General features: G+C 39.3%; 3 protein-coding genes across 3 annotated transcripts; all 3 read left to right on the top strand.

Moving 5' to 3' along the window:
- Window positions 1-4,135: 4,135 nt before the first annotated feature.
- On the top strand, window positions 4,136-11,908 carry LOC139645282 (15-hydroxyprostaglandin dehydrogenase [NAD(+)]-like). Its single transcript, XM_071520966.1, has 7 exons — window positions 4,136-4,365; window positions 7,184-7,307; window positions 7,551-7,657; window positions 8,143-8,239; window positions 9,287-9,363; window positions 10,247-10,410; window positions 11,415-11,908. The coding sequence occupies exons 1-7, from the start codon at window positions 4,273-4,275 to the stop codon at window positions 11,530-11,532; spliced, it is 780 nt and encodes a 259-aa protein (XP_071377067.1). The 5' UTR covers window positions 4,136-4,272; the 3' UTR covers window positions 11,533-11,908.
- Window positions 11,909-15,144: 3,236 nt separating this feature from the next.
- Window positions 15,145-19,003, top strand: LOC139645271 (histone H2A-like). Its single transcript, XM_071520949.1, has 2 exons — window positions 15,145-15,512; window positions 18,724-19,003. Exons 1-2 carry the CDS (start codon window positions 15,145-15,147, stop codon window positions 19,001-19,003), a joined length of 648 nt encoding a protein of 215 aa, XP_071377050.1.
- On the top strand, window positions 17,334-17,706 carry LOC139645292 (histone H4). The gene has a single exon (XM_071520977.1). The coding sequence runs from the start codon at window positions 17,349-17,351 to the stop codon at window positions 17,658-17,660; it is 312 nt and encodes a 103-aa protein (XP_071377078.1). The 5' UTR covers window positions 17,334-17,348; the 3' UTR covers window positions 17,661-17,706.
- Window positions 19,004-19,017: the final 14 nt, after the last annotated feature.

Here is a 19,017-nt window from a genome sequence, read left to right as displayed (position 1 = left end):
GACCCGGCGCTTAAATTCCTTGATAGCAAACCTAACAAGCAACCAATATTGTGTTTTATGTGTGCAGGTCTGAAATCAGCTACAATGTAACGCTAAAACAACAACCATAACCCTAAAAATCAGTTTACCCAACAAATATCCTTACTATAAATAATAGGCAGGAATTTTCAATTTAAAAAAATGCAAAATGAGACCAGTATTAGAGCTAAAAACTCTACAAGTTCTAATGTTTTTGTTTTTTGATGATGTTTTGATGATGATAAAAGATTTTTATGCCAACCTCACCACAGGTTGACTGCAAAACAATATCTGTTAAAACCATTGAGTCGTTTTTTGGTTTTCTTTAATTACTGCCACCTGCGTGTTGATTTTTTATGTCGACATTGAGCACGCTGTGGAAGAGCTCTGCTCAAAATGTCCATGCAATAAATGAAATAGTTATTTATCAAAGTCACAGTCAGAGTGCAGACCACTTTTTCTACATATTTGCATCGTTGCTGATGATCTAGCACCTGTGAAATACAGTCCAGCCAAGCGGCCTAGTCTACAGAGTTGAGTGAGCTTTTTTCTTACTTAATTTAAACCCATATCATAGACCAAGGCTATAGTGCATGCAACTGTGCTATGACTCAGCATGTTACAGTGGATAAAACAGTGCCATGAGTCAGCAGGCTACAGGATGCTTCTTGGCACAGTGTATGCCATTCTGTATATAGACTTCTTTGTGGCAGCCCACAATAACATCAGACAGGCCCACTACAAAGCAATTCCTCGAAGGGATACAAAATATATATAAAAAATGTTTATTACTTTACATTCACACTTTCCACTCCCTGCCTGACCTGTCATCCTGACACGTAACCCAAACCAGCAAACATTTTGACACTGAATAGATGTTGATGTGTATATATTTTGCTCGTTTGGATTGACATTAAATTTGTCCGCCTCCTGCACATCACCATCCATCAAATGCTTGCTGTCCTAAACTATACTAAATTAATTAAGCTAAGCAAAGTGAAGGCTAACGTATGCTAAGATATCCTAACCTAAACTCAGCTCATCTTAAATCTATCGACTCAGCTCAGCTCAACTCTTTAACATCATATTGTGAAAATTTTGTGCTTGTTTGGGTTGACGTTGAACTTGGCTGCCTCCTATAGGCTACTCCTGCCTGTCAAATGCTTGCTTGCTTCAATGGAAGTAGATCTTTTGTGTTATGCTTGATCATTTTGACATGATATAAGGCTTTTAACATGTGTTTCAAAAACTGTCCCTAACTAAACTAAACTACACTGTGGGCTGTGGCTGTTGTCAGTCCCTCCCAGTGAGAGCAGGTTCGTCTATCAGGATGGGGTGTGCCATACATGATAATTGCTGATAGTGCTGCTGGGTCGCCCAACCTCACTTCCCAGAAAATAACTCAGAATGACTATACTACACATATACACATATATATGAATGAACACATACTGTACATGTGTGTGTATGCACACTCACACTCAAGGTTTTATTGGGAAAAATAAAAAAAACAACAACAACTATCAATCTGTCTGCAAAGTTTGTATCTAAATGTCACCAAATACAGGATAAAATGTAAATATTAAGAATGATTTTGTAAATGTTGTCTTGTTGTAAGAAATGCTCCCTCATCCTTCCCAATCTCCTATATTGTTACACATTGACTTCTCTTATATTGAATGTATCAAATTGCTTTTATATGCTACCATGCTTTTTTACATGTTATTGTTGACATGTGCAGAATCTGTAGAATTGTTTGTCTATTATCCATTATTTATTTGACTTTATCCTTTTCAAATGCTTTGGCAACATAGATCCTGTCTGTCGTGCCAATTAAGGAGATCTGAATTTGAACTTGAATGAGAGAGAGACTGAGAGAGAGAGAGAGAGAGAGAGAGAGAGAGAGAGAGAGATAGAGAGAGAGAGAGAGAGAGAGAGAGAGAGAGAGAGAGAGAGAGAGAGAGAGACTTAATGTCTCTTTCTTGCCTTTTTCTCTGTACTTTATGTTGTTGCCAGATGTAGCCTATGAAAATAAACCTCAAATATTAAAATTCCTTCATTTTGAGTTATTGTGTGTTTAATTTTGGATACAATGCAGTCCACTTTGGCCAGTTGAGGGGAGACAGTAGGCCTATAGTGCTGGACAAAAAAGCTTAGAGATTGTAGTTGTGGTGGGGTGGATCTATTGAAGCTTTCTTGAACTTGAACTTGAACCTGTCTGTTTAAGCCAGTGGTGTCCAATGATGTGCCATCAATGGCCAAGGAAAGAAAGTATTTTGTTCCAAACAAATAATAATTTCACTCATTAGTTTCCCCTCTCTGATTAAAGTTGTCTTAATTAATGAAATCAGCAGGTTAGTGTTTAGTTGTAAAACCTCCAAAATCTTGGCCTTCCTTCATACTGGTGACCACTGGCTTACTAATAATAATCTATAGCCTATAGATTAAAAAAAAGTCAATAAAAAAGTAAACAATAGATAAAAAAGTGAACAATATATTTTTTTTTAAAGAATAAAAGAGGATGGAATAGACCATCAAGTAAAAGCAGTCTAAAAAAAGTGCAATTTTAGAAGTGACAACTGGAACGATCAGAAGAGTGCTGCCTAAGGATCTCACGTTAAAAGCTCAGACACAAAGTTACATGGTAATGATCACCTTGTTTTTAGTTTGACGACCATTTCATTTTGAGTTCATCCAATGGATTTTTGAAATGGCTTCATACGCGCGCCAACCCATAGGCTAATCCTTCAAATGAAAAAATGGAGTTGCTCCAAAATTTGAGTTACAAGTTTTCACATTATATCTTCATCTATCTTCACTGTCCAAGTATAGGCTACATAACAACATAACTTGATGAATATGGGCCATCAATCTAAGAAATATACACACAGCGCTTCGCCCCCATCTAGTGGCCAAATATATAATTGTAACATTTCAGGCTTCAGTCGGCTGACCGTTTCTTTGCAGCAAATGTATTTCAGCATAGGCCTATTACTATCAACGGAGACAAATAAGACTTGTATTGTAATAAGCCTGGATTTGTAAGATTCCATAATGATTAGTCAAAATAAGACATTGTTTATGTGATTTGATGTATTTATGTGTCATGCATGTAAACAATGTCCAGCCCACACGGTTTATATGACACCAAAACTATTTTCTTACATAGGCTAGCTGGTATGCTTGCAGCACTTGTTTATATCTGACTCACCGGTATGAGTCAAATATAGCCTAAACAAACTGAAGAGCTGCAAGCAAAATAATGGAAACAAATAAAACAGTGAATAAAAAGCAAGCAGTCTACGCCATACCACAAATAACCTCAACTTTGATAAACCTACACAAGTAATGAGACATTTGGTGCAGCATGATGACGACTTGATTCCAGGAAACGTCTCTCGTATGGAGAAAACGTAACGCCAAACCCATCAATCTGGCAGTTGTATGTGTCCTTGCATATCGGCAGAGCTGCATACCTGTTAAAATCTGGCTTATAGTCTTTGCCAAACCATTACGAGCCACACTTCAATTCGATAGACGTATAATTCACCAAGTAACACACATTTCCATTAAACTTCCAACTTTTAGAATCGGTTCGCGCTGCTCGCTGCCGCCTCCACTGTGAATTTTGGTTGGTGAAGATTGTGGGAATAAAGGGAATAAAGGTCCTAAAAGTTACAATTATATTGAAATAAGCACTACTTGACGAATGATATGTATGCCGAATTAAAGAGTGTCTCCAACTGATTCAGAAAAGTCTTTAAGTCATATTTTAAAATGCTTGTAGCTTTGACGTAAAGCAAAGCCACACTAAGTTGCCAGGTTTTTTGGGATACAGTTTCAGTAAGGGATAATGAGTAATCAGTAATGGTTGTTTGTAGATTGTTCTTGTTCTCCCAGTTTTCACAAATCAGTTAATCATTACCTTTATCCTGTTTGCTTTACTTTGTTAATAAGTAAGTTTATTGAAGGTGGAAATCAAAGATCCATTTGGCATCCAATGTCAAGCTGGCTTTTCTGAGGTTCAATGTTCAAGTGTGAACAAGTTCTGCCTCCCTTACCAGCGGTTTCCGACACGTCTGGTATGCTTCATGTGTCTTCTTGCTGGATGGACGTGTACTATATGGGCGGTGTCTGAGCGGCATTTAAGGAGAACAGAACTGATTTTTGTTTTTTTCCGATTGCAATTTTTTGGTGTTCAGTCAGTTGACTTTTCTTACATTGGCTACTCACTCTCCTTATTGCCTTGCTGAAATGGCATTAGTTGGTAAAATCGCAGTAGTGACTGGAGCAGTCCAGGGTTTAGGAAAAGGTCTCTCGGAGATACTTCTGCAAAACGGTGCCAAGGTAAAGTTCTGCCTCAGAAATAACATTTAGGCATAGCCTACATTGTTGCGATATTGGGACAAAACAAACGTTTTCCCTTTTTTATTCTGGCGTTGTGGATGTGAATGTGTGTGAGGGAATAGTGGACACTGGGGTTTTGTATGTCTGCTGTTTCTTTTGCAACTTGAGCTGCACTGACACAACGTCCGATCTGTTAGTTATGGCAATAATTGACATTATGTGTGTATACTGGTAAGGAAGTGTAGGCTACAGTTAATTTTATTCAAATGTTAATGCAAATTGGAAAATTAAAATGTAATTTTAATTTTGCAATTACATTATTTGGGTCAAAATGGGTCAAAATGAAAATGTAAATGTAGCCTAATAATCCAAGTTGGAATCATATTAGCCTACATACTAATATGCATTTACTGACAACATAAACACTGTAATTAAAAAGCTATTTGAGACAAAGACATGAGATTTTCAAAGACACGAGCTGCTTTATGGTTGACAATATTCAAATGTTGATTCAAATTAGAAAATTCAAATGCAATAAAACCAGTGCGGTCAAGCTTGGTCAAGCAGAAGTGAGCAGAAGTTTCTTTAGTAAGTGGTGTCATTATTGCATCTCATCTCATCTCATCTCATCTTAGCAAGGGTCTATGGCCTGGGGATGGGATAATAATTGGAATCTATCTACATATATGGATGGCGTAGTAAATTATGGTTCATCCTTGAACATTTATTTCACTAAAACTGCAAATCTGTGACTCCATTACCCCTTGACCAAGCCTATTAAAGCTGCAATAAGCAATTTTCGACCACTAGAGACAGAAACCACAACACATTTGTAAACTTGAAAGATGCATTTTCTGGAGAAAATGTGTGTGATTGCTGAGAGCACAAACTGTTGCTTGTGACAGCCAATGATAAAAAAATACCTAGCATATGTGTGCAGGCACGCTTATGTGTGGGCATGTCCGTGTGGGTATGTGCATGTGTGGGTGTGCGTGTGGTTTTGTGTCTGTGTGTGTGCACGTTTGCATATCTGTGGGTTTGCATGTGTTCGTGTGTTTGTTTGCGTGTGTGTGCATGTCTGTTTCTGTGTGTACGTGTGTGTGTGTGAAAAAATTTGAAAAAGTAAGAGAAATGGAAGCAAGAAAGACAAGATTCTAGAGTTTAAAATGAGTAATAAAGCAGGGAAGTAGTAAGTGGGAGTATTTACAGTTAGAAGCAAAAAGTGTGAAAAAGGTCAAAGAATAAAAAAGGAAAAAAAAAATGTGAAAACAGTGTTAGGAGAAACAGTGCATTGAGACAGAGTGCAAAGTTGAGAAGTGTGTAAGAAGACTGATAGTAGAAGCAGAGAAGGAGTATCAATTGTAGGACGAGTAGAAAGAGTATAAGGAGTATTTTGAATAAAAAAAACAGTAAGTGAAACTAGGAAAGGAAGGGAGTGTTTTTAGACATCACTGACTATGGATATTCTGTTAAAACTAAAGCGGCTGAAGCAAAGTATAATATGTGTATGTGTAAAAATAGTAATGGTAGGAATAGAAGGTGTATTGTGAGTAGAAAAAAGTAAGAAAGTGACAAGTAATAACGTTAGAAATGTACAAAAATTCTATAGTAGGAAGAAGTAAAAAAGTATGAAAATATGTAAAAGACATGTTAAAAAGGTGAAGAGTGAAAAAAAAAAGTGGAGAAGAGCTACATGTGTAAGGAGAACAGAAGCTAGTGTGAAAGAGAGTGGAGCACTGGTGTCGAACAAACGTTAATAACTCAAAAACTATACATCATATCGCTTATAAATTTACACTGTGAGTGAGAGCAGAAGTAGCTGAAGGTTTTGACGTATACCATGTGTTTGTAGTGTTAAAAAATGTGGGAATTATCACAGTTTAATAAAGGCACGAAAAGATGAGTATGGAGTCTATGGAGTGGCTAGAGTGTGTGATGACATCACGCACTCTAGCAGAGCTCCATTGACTCCCATTACAAAGACAGAAAAAAGCATAAACTTAAACTGTGATAACTCGAAATGTACAAAGATATCAAAAAGCTGAATTAGAGGTGACCCGTTTAAAGTTTGAATCTAGCTTAAAGTATGAAAGAGTTAGCCTGGTTCCAGACTCCTGAATCGCGACCTGCCCACTCTTCAGATTTGGTCAAGCGATTCAGAGTCTGGTGTTGCTCTATTCAAATGTGATTTCTCGATCTGAAAAACGAGAATAATAATAAAGAGCGAAGATAAAGTATGATTGCTGAGTCAGCAATCGCACAATAAAACTAGGCTACTGCACTACGGAGGCCCCTAAGGACAAACTTAGCTACGCTAACCATACCTACGGAGAAGTGTCACTTATTGCAGGTTTAGCCTCCCCAAACAAAACGCAAGCAGCAAGCCACAGCCAAATATTGTGCAGCATGCGGCTGATGGTAATTTTCCCTCTTGAGATGTAATGTGATGAGAGAACCAACTCCATGTAGCGTGTTAGCTAAGCTGAACATATTATAGTCTGAGGCAAGATAACTGTTAGCTTTGACTCAAAGCCACAGGAAACCTCTCTAAGATTAAAGCATTATCGCGGCATAGTTTGGATATGATAATGAAAATAATATGGCATAGCTACCTGCCATGCCATCCTCTCATGAAGATAAGAAAGACCTCCTGCCGCTAGACTCAACTTGGAGACTTAAATGCACACTTCTGTATGCAGGTCCTATCTGTGTTACCCTTTTCTCTGGAAACTCTGAAGCTTGCAGAAATACTGGATGGAAATGCTCTCTTGTTCATCAACAAGTCTCCATTTTACTGACTGGTCTTGATGTATATCAGGTCGCCCTCCTGGATGTGAATGAAACCGAGGGGAAGAGTTTGAAGGAAGCCTTTGATAAACAGTATGGACCAGACAAAACTCTGTTCCTGAAGTGTAATGTTGAGTCAGAGGAGCAATTCAAAGGTAAAATCTTAACTTATTAGTATCACACACACACACACACACACACACACACACACACACACATACAAATCTTCTCCTTCATGTGCTTACATACATTTCAGAAAGTTGTTGATAACTGCATGTCAGTCAACACCTCAGGAGGAAGACCTCAACTCAGATGTGAAATTGAAAAGTTAATCACAACGTGTTATTTGCTACTCTGAATTTTCCATCAGTCTTATGCTGCTAACTCTCTGCAAACAGCTGCCCTTCAGAAAACCGTGCAAACCTTTGGACGACCAGACATCATGTGCAACAATGCCGGCATCATAAATGAGACTGACTGGGAGAAAGCTGTCTCCATAAACCTCGTAAGATGTAGAAAGAGCACTGAACTGCATCTGGTTGTGATTATGTCATGTTTACTAAAGAACAGCTGTGACTTTTGTGATTCACAGTTTGCTCTCTTGCACCACTCCCACTAGGAAATGTCCGATTCTGTTCTGTTTTCATGCATCGGAGAGTGGAAAGAGTGATTTATCAACCAGCTGACATGAGCTTTGTAATGTTACATGAATTGTTACTTGTAGTCTTGCACCACTACCAACAGGAAACAAACAAAACAGTTTGTTCTCTTTTCAGCCATTAGAGAGTACAAGGAATGATTCGGTAACCAAATGGTTAAGAGAAATGGGCTTTTTATTGCAACTTATTCAGTTCCATTTTACAACATTTTGTAACACAAACGGCTGCCTGCAACAGACGCCGATGTAGTAATGAAGGATAGAGTGACTTCTGCTGTGGTTATTGCTGTAAAATCAACAACAAACTAAACCTCTACCATACTGTGATGTAGATGGGTGTTGTGAGAGGGACCTACCTGACTCTGGAACACATGAACAAGCTGACTGGAGGTCAGGGAGGAGTCGTCGTCAACGTAGCGTCCATGGCAGGTACGACCCATAATGCACTTGGACCAGTGCATTGTTGTCATTTCAACAAGGGGAATAGTGGGGAAGATTTTCCTTGCCTTTCTTTTAAAATCTACAGTAGTTAGTAGAGAGACACATAGTTTTTTTTTAGTTAGCATTTAGTCTGGATTTAATGTAACTGTTGTTCATAACATTTGGACAATAATGTATTAGATATTTTTTTTAGCCTCAGTTGTAGAGGCCTAGAATTATGTTTTTGATAGATAAAGAAATACATAGGATAAGGATCATTTTATTGATCTGAAAGGAGAACTTGGGTCACTGCAGCAATAAAGAATATGAGATAAAAATCCAATAAAAAACAACAACAAAAAAACATGTAAGATTAAAGATACAGGGCTCCCATTGGGTAGAGAGAATTCTCACCAGACTTCAAGAAGATTTTAGTATTGGAAATTTCCAAATATTGAAATCTTGCACCAACAGCTTCTGCAACATGTAATAAAGCAAAATGACTTGATTTCCTTAACTTTTCACACATAGACGTTTATTAGATGTCTCTATTGGTGAATAATGTATTGCATGTCAACCATTTTGTCAATTTACTCCAAAATAATGTCCTAGGTCTGTATTTGTGTTAAGATTAATGGAACACATTTAGATTAATTTAGTTTAGTTTAGTTTATTTATTAGCACAAAAGAAGTGATAAAACAAAAGTATATAAAAACAAACATAGCAGGGATTGTGCAGGAGAGGTAAGAATTTAGGAGCAGATATAGCAGGTTGCTCTTATACTGAGCAACCTACAAGTACAACAGAATAATAAGCTTACATTCCCAGAAAGTCAACATTACAAGAAACCACTAGTAAGGTTTGCAAGCAACAGATGTAATAAATAGATGTCTGGAATAGTCGTGTTCGATAGATAAATGCTTTGTAAAATAAACACGAGCCAGGGAGAAAAGGTAAAATGGGGTATTTATGTATTCCTATTTGTCTGGATATTGGGAACTCAAAATTTTGAACCATGATGTTGACTGATATGAGTCATATGTACCATCCTACAGGTCTGGGTCCTCTACCGAGCATTCCTGTCTACACAGCCACCAAGCATGGAGTGGTTGGCTTCACTCGAGCCATGGCGGTAAGCAAGGTGTTTTTATGATAAAGTCCGGGGAGCTTAAACCTGCAATAAGTGTTTTCAGTCCTTATAACCAATCCTGAAACTAACGTGTTGCTGTTCTCACCTCTTCTCTAAAGCTTGTTGTCAAATTCGGCTCCTGAACGAAGCTCCTCCCGCTTCATTCAGTAGCTTTCAATTTATTTTAAACTAGCTTGGCTCCTCCCTCGCTGTTTAAAAGCGGCCCTCTCCCCCTACCATTCCTGAAAAAAAAAAAATCTTGGAATGGTGGAATCGATGAAGTGATCGAGTAAACTTGTAGACTTGCTATCTACATCTTCTCTTGTCATTGTGGGACATGTAACCTTCAGCAGGAGAAAGTTCTGCAAAGTGAGACTTCTCCACAGGTACATTTAGCTTAGCTATTAGCATTTATCCTTCCATTTGTCCTTCGTAGGCCTCCTTCGTGTTGCGGTTTCTGATGCCCTCTAGTGGTCAGAAAAATTGCTTATTGCAGAAAAGAAAACATCTGGATTTTGCATATGAGCAGTTGACGCAAGAGCAAGCACACGCATGGAAGTAGTAATACTGTTCACATGCAGGTCTGTAAAGTATCGCAAATGACTTGATGATTTTCAGGTCTTGAAAAGTTTGGGAATCGCACTGAAATTTTAAGAATCAGAATTTAGGGCAATGCACATGCTCAGTAAGACTCAGTTCTGACTTGTTAGGGATTGCTGATCTCTGCTAAAAGTGTCTGGAACTCAGAAATCAAAAATGCTACAGCAACCATTTTTTTTTTTCATATTATGCAGCCCTACTAGCATGCTGGCTAATAGCAGCACAGGAAACACACATGTGGAAGTTATCCTGTACGTCTAACCTGATTTGTGTATGTGTTTACTAGGCTGCCTCTGACATGTCAGGCTATGGCATACGGTTCAACGCCCTTTGCCCTGCTTTCATCCAAACTGACATCATCAACGCCATGTATACACCAGAGAAAGTGGGACAGTTCACCCACCTGATAGATGCAACCAAAAAACTTATGGAGAAGTTTGGAATGTTACAGTGAGTCTTTGCTCATGTCCTTTTTGTAATGATGGTTGTAAGCCTTACAAAACAACACACCTTACAGTTTGTTAATGCCCCATAGCATTTCATGGTATTGGAAATCTTAGGAAAAACAAATTATCAAATATTTCATTTTACCTTGCACTGAAACAAAACTTGATCAAATGTCTGTCTACCCTGAATGCTAAGAGCAATCATTTTATGACTTGGGTTCCATTCGCTCGCCAACCAGTAGATTAAGAAAAAACAGTAGAGAGGAAGATCGAGGGGAAGTACCTTAACTTACATTGGAATTGAACCCTTCAGCAAACTGAGATCCCTTGATTTTCACCAAACTAAACAGGGACATGAACCATCCGGGGCAAGACAACATATCCATATTATCTGATGGTTTTGGTACAGTGAGTGTTGTCATGTGTAAAATTTGAGGTCACTTTTGTACATTTGTGAATGAGTGATAGGCCTATCACACATCTAAAATACTCAAAAGGCTCGTATATGGGCGTTCACATGTGAGTGATTCTTTGCCTTAGTTCTGATACTACACAGTATGATACAACATGCATATTGATGAGCAAATAGTCCAGGGGGTGTTGGAGGGTAAATACCTGACTGACTATTATTGTCTAACATTTTGGTAGCTTAGCTCACAGTAGCATACATCACACCCTCAGCACCAATACACTGTGTTGGGTATATGAAATGGCCCATGACCTATTGAGAGTTACCACAATGATCATAATGCACTTGTCTTTAATGTATTGCATGTGTGTAATCTGTGGATTTCACTGCATGTGTGAAAGGTAGCCCCTTTCACACATGCAGTGAAATCCACAGATTAGTGCTACTAAATTGATTTGTAGTAACACAATGCTGACACACTGCACAGGGATAACAAGCAAGGTCTCACATGAGGTGCAAAGGGACAGTGGAATACACTTATTTGTATGCTCTCATGTGCTGATAGTATACTATGAAATCATTCTACCTTTTCGTTCCAGGGTGTCTGAGGTAGCCAAGCAATTCCTGCAGCTGGTGACAGATGAGACGAAGAATGGAGAAGCCCTCATGGTGCAGTGCAAAGGATCAGATTATGTCACATTCCCTTCACTAATTTAAATTTAGCGTTTGGCAGTGACAAAACACAACATCACTATCCCGAGCCCTTTGACTGCATGCTATGTTCAAGGCTACTCTGATTTTCAATGCTTTGCTATGTGAAGTGAAGTGAAGTGTTTTGTAAAATACCAAAGCTCAGCAGAAAATAAACTGCAGCTAAGAAAATCTGAGATCTAAGATTTATGATGAGGCTAGATGTACATTGTACATAGAAAAGTCTAACCTTTACAATTTTAACAAGTAATTATGTTGATTTCCAATACGTTTCTCAATCAGTAATGCTTTTCCTTTGTGTATGTGGAGGATTTATTTATGTTGACTATTGCTGAATTTGAATGACTGTATTTGCCAACTACAATATACAGTATGTACACAACTTGTGTCCTAGTGACGTTTGTCTGGCGGCATATCGACATCTAGCATAGTAACACAGTACATACTGATACACATGACAAAGGGCCAACAGGACCTCACATACAGTGTGAGACATATGACAGACAGCAGACTGTGCATTTCACTGCACAAATACACATAAAGCATTCAGTTACAATGAGCTTCCAGGCAGTATGGTTGTAGCCGTAGAGGAGTATGGGAAATCTCCAACAGAGCACTGGAACTATATTGATTGATTGATTGATTGATTAATTGGTTGGTTGGTTGGTTGGTTGGTTGGTTGGTTGGTTGGTTGGTTGGTTGGTTGGTTCGTTCATTCATTCAATCCTGATTTAATTCTCAAGAAACACATTGAGCTTTGGAGCCCTGTTTTTCAGTTGTTTCAATAGATTACAAATAGGTAAAACAAAACATAAAACGCAAGAAACGGGAAGTGAATGAATAGGGAATAAAAATTAATCCAGTTAGAGGTAAAATCAAGCATTAAAATAATCCAGATTTAATGAGGATGCCATTTAAAAGACCATCCTTCCTATTGAAAAACAGAAATAAAGGAAACTAAAAGGACATCAATCAAAGCAATGACAATCAAAACTAACAAGAGTTGTGACTTGAAATGTTGCAAGGATATTGCAGGCCATTTCAGGTATACCATGAGTGAGTTACACCGGGTAGGCTAATAAATTAAGAGCATGAAGGATTAACACAATATCATGAGGGTGAAAGTGGCATGTGACTTGTGCAGACATTGTGAGACGTGCAGGGTTGCGTTTACAGAGTTTACAGATAGTAGGGATTTTCAGGGAGTGGTGACTTTTATTCTCACACTCTTTATGTGTGACAGAGTAGCCCACACTGGAAGGACTATACAACCTGGTGAGAAAGGTAACTATGCAAAACTCAAGCAAGATGTAGTAAGTTAAATGTGTTTGGTGTTGATCAGAAGAGGAACGCTTGGGCTTAAAATGTGCTCACTGGAAGTGTTCATTGGACATGTGGGGAGTCCATATGTGAAGAAAAGAGAAGAGAAAATCCAAGGCACTCTCCTGAAGTTAAAAAGCATTTATTGACCTTGGCTATTTCACGTTAAAAACACACCAACGTGTTGCGGCCCCACCAGGCCTTCTTCAGGGTGCAGAGAACAATGAAACATACAGGAGGCTACAAACACAGGTGTATATAATCAGACAGAGACTAACTGCTTCTCCCATCAAACTCCAATTGCCTTGTCTGCCTGTCTAAACTGAATGCCTCCCCCCCAAAAAAAAACAAAAAAACAAAAAAAACAATACAGAACAAGACACGTAGGCCTTTGTTTTAATGGTCTACTTATAGCAGTAGACTATACTTGAGTTGAATGCCTGCAGTATAACTATATTGTCCCCCCGCCCCCAAATTCTGCTTCAGCCCTTTCAGAATCCTCATAGAATGTAATTAGCAAACTTTACCACAAGGTGTCACTGTTCAAGCTTGAGTCTCATATATATGGATAAATAGATATACGAACATAAAAAACATACATATTTCTCAGCCATGAAGAGTCAAATATGAGGCATAAATAAGATGCTACCATGGAAGCGGGGTGTATGAGGGGTGGGTGGGTATACAGATGGGTATACTGAATAATACTACATACAACTATATAACACTACATAACACTATATATGCGCTCATTGGGAGTGTCTTCAAACATCAAATCAGCTACAATTCAGAAAATTAATCAAATGAGTCTTTTTTTCAACCATAATGAAGATAAAAAAATGATCTCCATGCACGTACTGCATCGCAATATACTGTGTTTAAAAGCTGAGCTTTCAGCCCCGGGACATCATCAGAGCATACAGTGTGGAAAACAAACATCAAGATAAACTCACACAGGTGTAACACGATCAGTTCATTAGTCAAATGAACCAATCAGAGCATCATCTTTCAGTTTGGCATCTTTCTTTTTCTTCTAGAGACAATTCTTACAGACATTTTATCTGCACAGATTTGATAAGGAGGCAAGCATTTTATGATTTTATGGAGATGATAAAAACATTAATGTGGTCTTAAATGCTCACTGCTGACCAATGTAAGCTCTTGAAGAGAGGTAAAACCGTACCTTGGTGTTTCAATCTGAAATGGGCACCTAGGACATTCGTCCCCCCTGCACCCTCTGCCTGTACATGAGAGTATACCAAGGCCAGGTAGTAGCAGTGACCCGACCCCTGTCTGTCCCACTACCTGTAGGAGGGTCTATCAGGGTCAAAATAAGTAACTTGACTGTAGATTATTGGATGACGTAATACAACTTGTAATACTGAAATGCTGTGAAGTGCCATGTGAGGCTGTTGGTTGGGCATGTGGTTAATAATAAATTTAGTTTTCAAATTATCCAAATTTTTTTGGGCAGTTTTGGCATCAGCCTTGCAGTCCAGGCTGCAAGCACTTGTCTACAAATGAACAACATTGAGAACTAAGGTCTGTGTGATGTCTGAATGAATCTGCAGAGCATTAACAGATCAATGTGTGCCACATTAAGGAAGTTACTTGAAAGGTACGACCCCAGTTTGATTCCTATTAAATTATATCCTTTCGTACCTTTCTTTCTTGAAGAAACCACTGATCTAATGTGACTGAATTTGTCTAAACAACTAAACAGGACTGCATTGCTTTCATGAACAAATGTCAAATCAGTGTTTTCTTTAAGGAGGAATGTTTCAATAGCATTTTTACATGACCCACAGTGTCATGAATAGGGGTGGGAATAGTAGGAATGATGTGTGTGTGTGTGTGTTAGTGTATTGTCCTTTTAAATGTCTGTGCACGGCCCAGTACGGTTAAACAGTTTATGGGACACACACACACACCTTTCTCACTCGTATTTATTATCTTTCTTTCAATATTTTTGTTAATGTGGATGGAAAAAACTAATAATGTGGAAGAGGATTTGAGCCACGTGTGAAAAATGTATTTGAGTTCTGAGATTCTGACTTTAATCTCAGAATTCTTTTTTGTCATGAGAAGTTTTATTTTGAAAATCCCAGACACTGAAGAGCGGAAGTCTTATTGTTGCTACGTTAACTTGACACCAGCAGTTATAGGTGTCCTTTTTTCTGATTGGGCGACGATTTTGAAGCTCCAACTGACCAATGAACAAACGGCTCGACAGAAATATAAACCAGTTCCCGACGACTGCAACACATTCATTGATTCAATCACGAAGAGTATCCGAAGATGTCTGGAAGAGGAAAAACCGGCGGCAAGGCTCGTGCTAAGGCAAAGACTCGCTCATCTCGTGCCGGTCTTCAGTTTCCCGTCGGCCGTGTTCACAGGCTGCTGCGCAAAGGCAACTACGCCCAGCGTGTCGGTGCCGGAGCCCCGGTGTATCTGGCGGCGGTGCTCGAGTACCTGACCGCTGAGATCCTGGAGTTGGCCGGAAACGCCGCTCGCGACAACAAGAAGACCCGTATCATCCCCCGTCACCTGCAGCTGGCCGTCCGCAACGACGAGGAGCTCAACAAGCTGCTGGGCGGAGTGACCATCGCTCAGGGCGGCGTGCTGCCCAACATCCAGGCGGTGCTGCTGCCCAAGAAGACCGAGAAGCCCGCCAAGAAGTAAACTCGACCAGTTTGTTTTCCTCACATCAAACCAAAGGCTCTTTTAAGAGCCACCCACTCACTTCAAAAGAGTTATCCTTTTATTAACAAATTCTGTGCTGTGGAAGCTAAGGTTTAATGGTCTAATGAATATAACATTGTGAACCCTCAGTAGGCTCTCCTAATGTATAAGTTAGCGTGCCTAACTTAACACTGTATGGTTTAACAGTGGGAATCCTCAACACAAAGCTGATGATCGAGTAAGATTTCAAATAATTAAACGATAGTGTTGCCTAACATGGAACATGCACAGAAAAAAAAAAACGCTTTAAGCGCCAAATTTAAAAGGGCATGATGAGTAGGACCGAGAGCCCCAATGAGTTGCGTGGTCTTCTGACCCCACTTTGACGTCATACATTATTCAAATTTAAAATATCCCGCGTTATTTTAAACAAGTTCGTTACACAAATAGCATATATAAGTAATTAATGAAAAAAACAAAATAATGAACCATTAACAAAAAAATCAAATATACGGTAATATAAACTCACTCACGCTGAAACTAGAGTAGGTAGCTGGTGAATGTTGCTGCCTGTTTTATGGTGCTGTAGATTTATGACGGTGTAGCCTGATGTTTTCTATGGTACTCATTGGTATGGTAGTATATCATTCTGTTAAACTCTGAACTGGGCCTCTATATGAATGCTCACCTTGTATTATGGCACAAGGGATATTGACATCATATCCTGTGTATTGATAAATGTTATATAATGTTTTAGATTTATGTTTGGAATCTATAAATGCTGTTAATTTTTTTTTACACAATATATACTCAAACCCATATGGGCCTAATTACATTTGTAATGTAAGAGTTAGTAGTTTGAATTGATTGTATTGATTAGTTTGTCCTAGTGTTTCAGTCAGTTAGATTGTCCTCCATGTTGCTGTAAAGTTAAGGTCAAGTTTATTTTATTTATTTAAGGGTTTTGATTCCATCTGGGGATTGATAGATGTCATCCTCCTCTCTTTCCTGCATCTGTATGGAGAATCATCTTAAAAAAAGCAGAAAGGACATCCTTCATTTCCAAGAAGACATTCATTTCTCTCTTATTTATTTCACATTACATCATTTTCACTCCAGTATTTAAAAAAAAAATCTTCCAAAAAAAAAATGTTTTGGCAACGAAATGTTCCTTTCTGTTGTCACTTTTGTTTCTTTTCACTGTGACTAACGCAGGACTGAAATTTAAAGGATGTCCAACTGGAGTTGGACATCCTTTAAATTACTAGGTCCTCCAGGTCATGTGAATGCGTTAACCCTAACCCTAAATTCACCAAATGAATCAGCAGTTTGACACCACACTCCTAGTCTAGCTAGCAGTTTGTGAGTCTGTTGTCAACCGGAGCACAATGAACTAAAGTGCGAGCAAAGCCTTTCAGCAGGAGACACTGCCATATTTTTTTCTGTTTCATGTTGAAATGACTGTGTTGACGAATATTATGATTCAGGCATATGTAGACAACATTAAAAACATCAAAATAATGAAAGAGGTAAAATAATGAGGAGATGCAGGTCAGAAAGAGTATTTGTGTGGATTTATTTTGAAAGCAAAGTCGCCTAACCGGAAACGCTATTGCTGATAGACTCTAGGTGCTAACTTGCCACAACTGAAGCGCCTTTGAAAAAAAAAAAAAAAAATGGGGAAGGACTCCAGAGTTTGGCACCGCCCAGCAAAGCCGCTCTTTCCTTCCTCATTTAGGTCCGCAAAAAAGGTTTAAGTACTGAAGCTTTCTGGAGTTCTGTATCAGTTTCTTCTTGCTGTGAAAGAAAACGCATCGAAAATGAGTGGCCGCGGAAAAGGAGGAAAGGGACTCGGCAAAGGAGGCGCCAAGCGTCACCGTAAAGTTCTCCGTGATAACATCCAGGGAATCACCAAACCCGCCATCCGCCGTCTGGCTCGCCGCGGCGGAGTCAAGCGTATCTCCGGCCTGATCTACGAGGAGACCCGCGGGGTGCTCAAGGTCTTCCTGGAGAACGTCATCCGTGATGCCGTCACCTACACCGAGCACGCCAAGAGAAAGACCGTCACCGCCATGGATGTGGTGTATGCTCTGAAGAGGCAGGGCCGCACTCTCTACGGCTTCGGCGGTTAACTTCATTTACCATCTCATACTCCAACACAAAGGCTCTTTTAAGAGCCGCCCATTTCATCGATATAAAGAGTTGTGTTCTTTTTACATTTGTTTTAAGCAGTTACTCACAAAGCTGCATTATCTGTTGCAATCGACACAATCTAAATGTTAAAATTGCAGCTAAAATGAACATTGTATAACTTACAAAATAATTAAATAATGGCATTTTAACATTGCTAACCTCATACTGCACAAATAGGCAGGCAGCTCCCTATTAGAAGGCAAGCAGTTTCAATAATCTAGATAATCAGGCTAGCTGTGTGTTTTTGTGTTAGTATCTAACTATCAAACATAACATAAATGAACCAAGATAACTAACGTTAACTAGGTAAGTGGGTATGTTACTATCTAGTTTTATCCAACAAGCCAACTAGCAAGCCAGGAGCTAAAGCAATGCTAACGTCACATTGAGCTTGCTAGCTACATCATTAAATATTTGGGGTTCACACGTCAGATCTAGTTCTGTTTGCCAGTAAACAATTGCCTAGTATGCATGATTCAGTGGTCAATTCTCCACAGTTACAGAAACAGTTACATAAAGTCTTTGTGTTGAGTTGAACGATAAGAGATATAGCATTAAAACACAGAGACAGGCATATTCCTGGGATATCATGGTAATCTCTGACACAAACCAACATTTTTAATCCTTTGAAGGGCAATACAAATAAACTTCAAGAATGGCCAGTTTGCATGTTTAATTGGGATGTTGGACAACATGATACATTCATATTGGCAACACAAACATATTCATAGTTTTCATTTCAGTTTCAGTTCAGGAGAATTCTTTCTGTAACCGCTCCACGCTCACGCGCTGAATCTCAACCAATTGTATACGAGGAACAGCACAGCTCTATTTGCATCAAGTGTGTATAAAAGCAACGGTACCGCTTCGGTGTAACTATTCTCAGTTGTGTAATCGAGAACTCGTTATGCCTGAACCCGCCAAGTCAGCGCCCAAGAAGGGCTCCAAGAAAGCCGTGACCAAGACCGCCAGCAAGAGCGGCAAGAAGCGCAGAAAGACCAGGAAGGAGAGCTACGCTATCTACGTGTACAAGGTGCTGAAGCAGGTCCACCCCGACACCGGCATCTCCTCCAAGGCCATGGTCATCATGAACTCTTTCGTCAACGACATCTTCGAGCGCATCGCCGGTGAGGCGTCTCGCCTGGCTCACTACAACAAGCGCTCCACCATCACCTCCAGGGAGATTCAGACCGCCGTCCGCCTGCTGCTGCCCGGTGAGCTGGCCAAGCACGCCGTGTCCGAGGGCACCAAGGCGGTCACCAAGTACACCAGCTCCAAGTAAACCGCTTGGAACTA

Source organism: Centroberyx affinis, unplaced genomic scaffold, assembly GCF_046629955.1.
Source record: "Centroberyx affinis isolate AG114_WGS23_722 - 3 ecotype Tasmania unplaced genomic scaffold, CSIRO-AGI_Caff_v1 ptg000840l_1, whole genome shotgun sequence".
Classification (NCBI taxonomy): domain Eukaryota; kingdom Metazoa; phylum Chordata; class Actinopteri; order Beryciformes; family Berycidae; genus Centroberyx; species Centroberyx affinis.
Note: the sequence above shows the minus strand (reverse complement) of the source record. Positions and strands in the feature narration are given on the sequence as shown.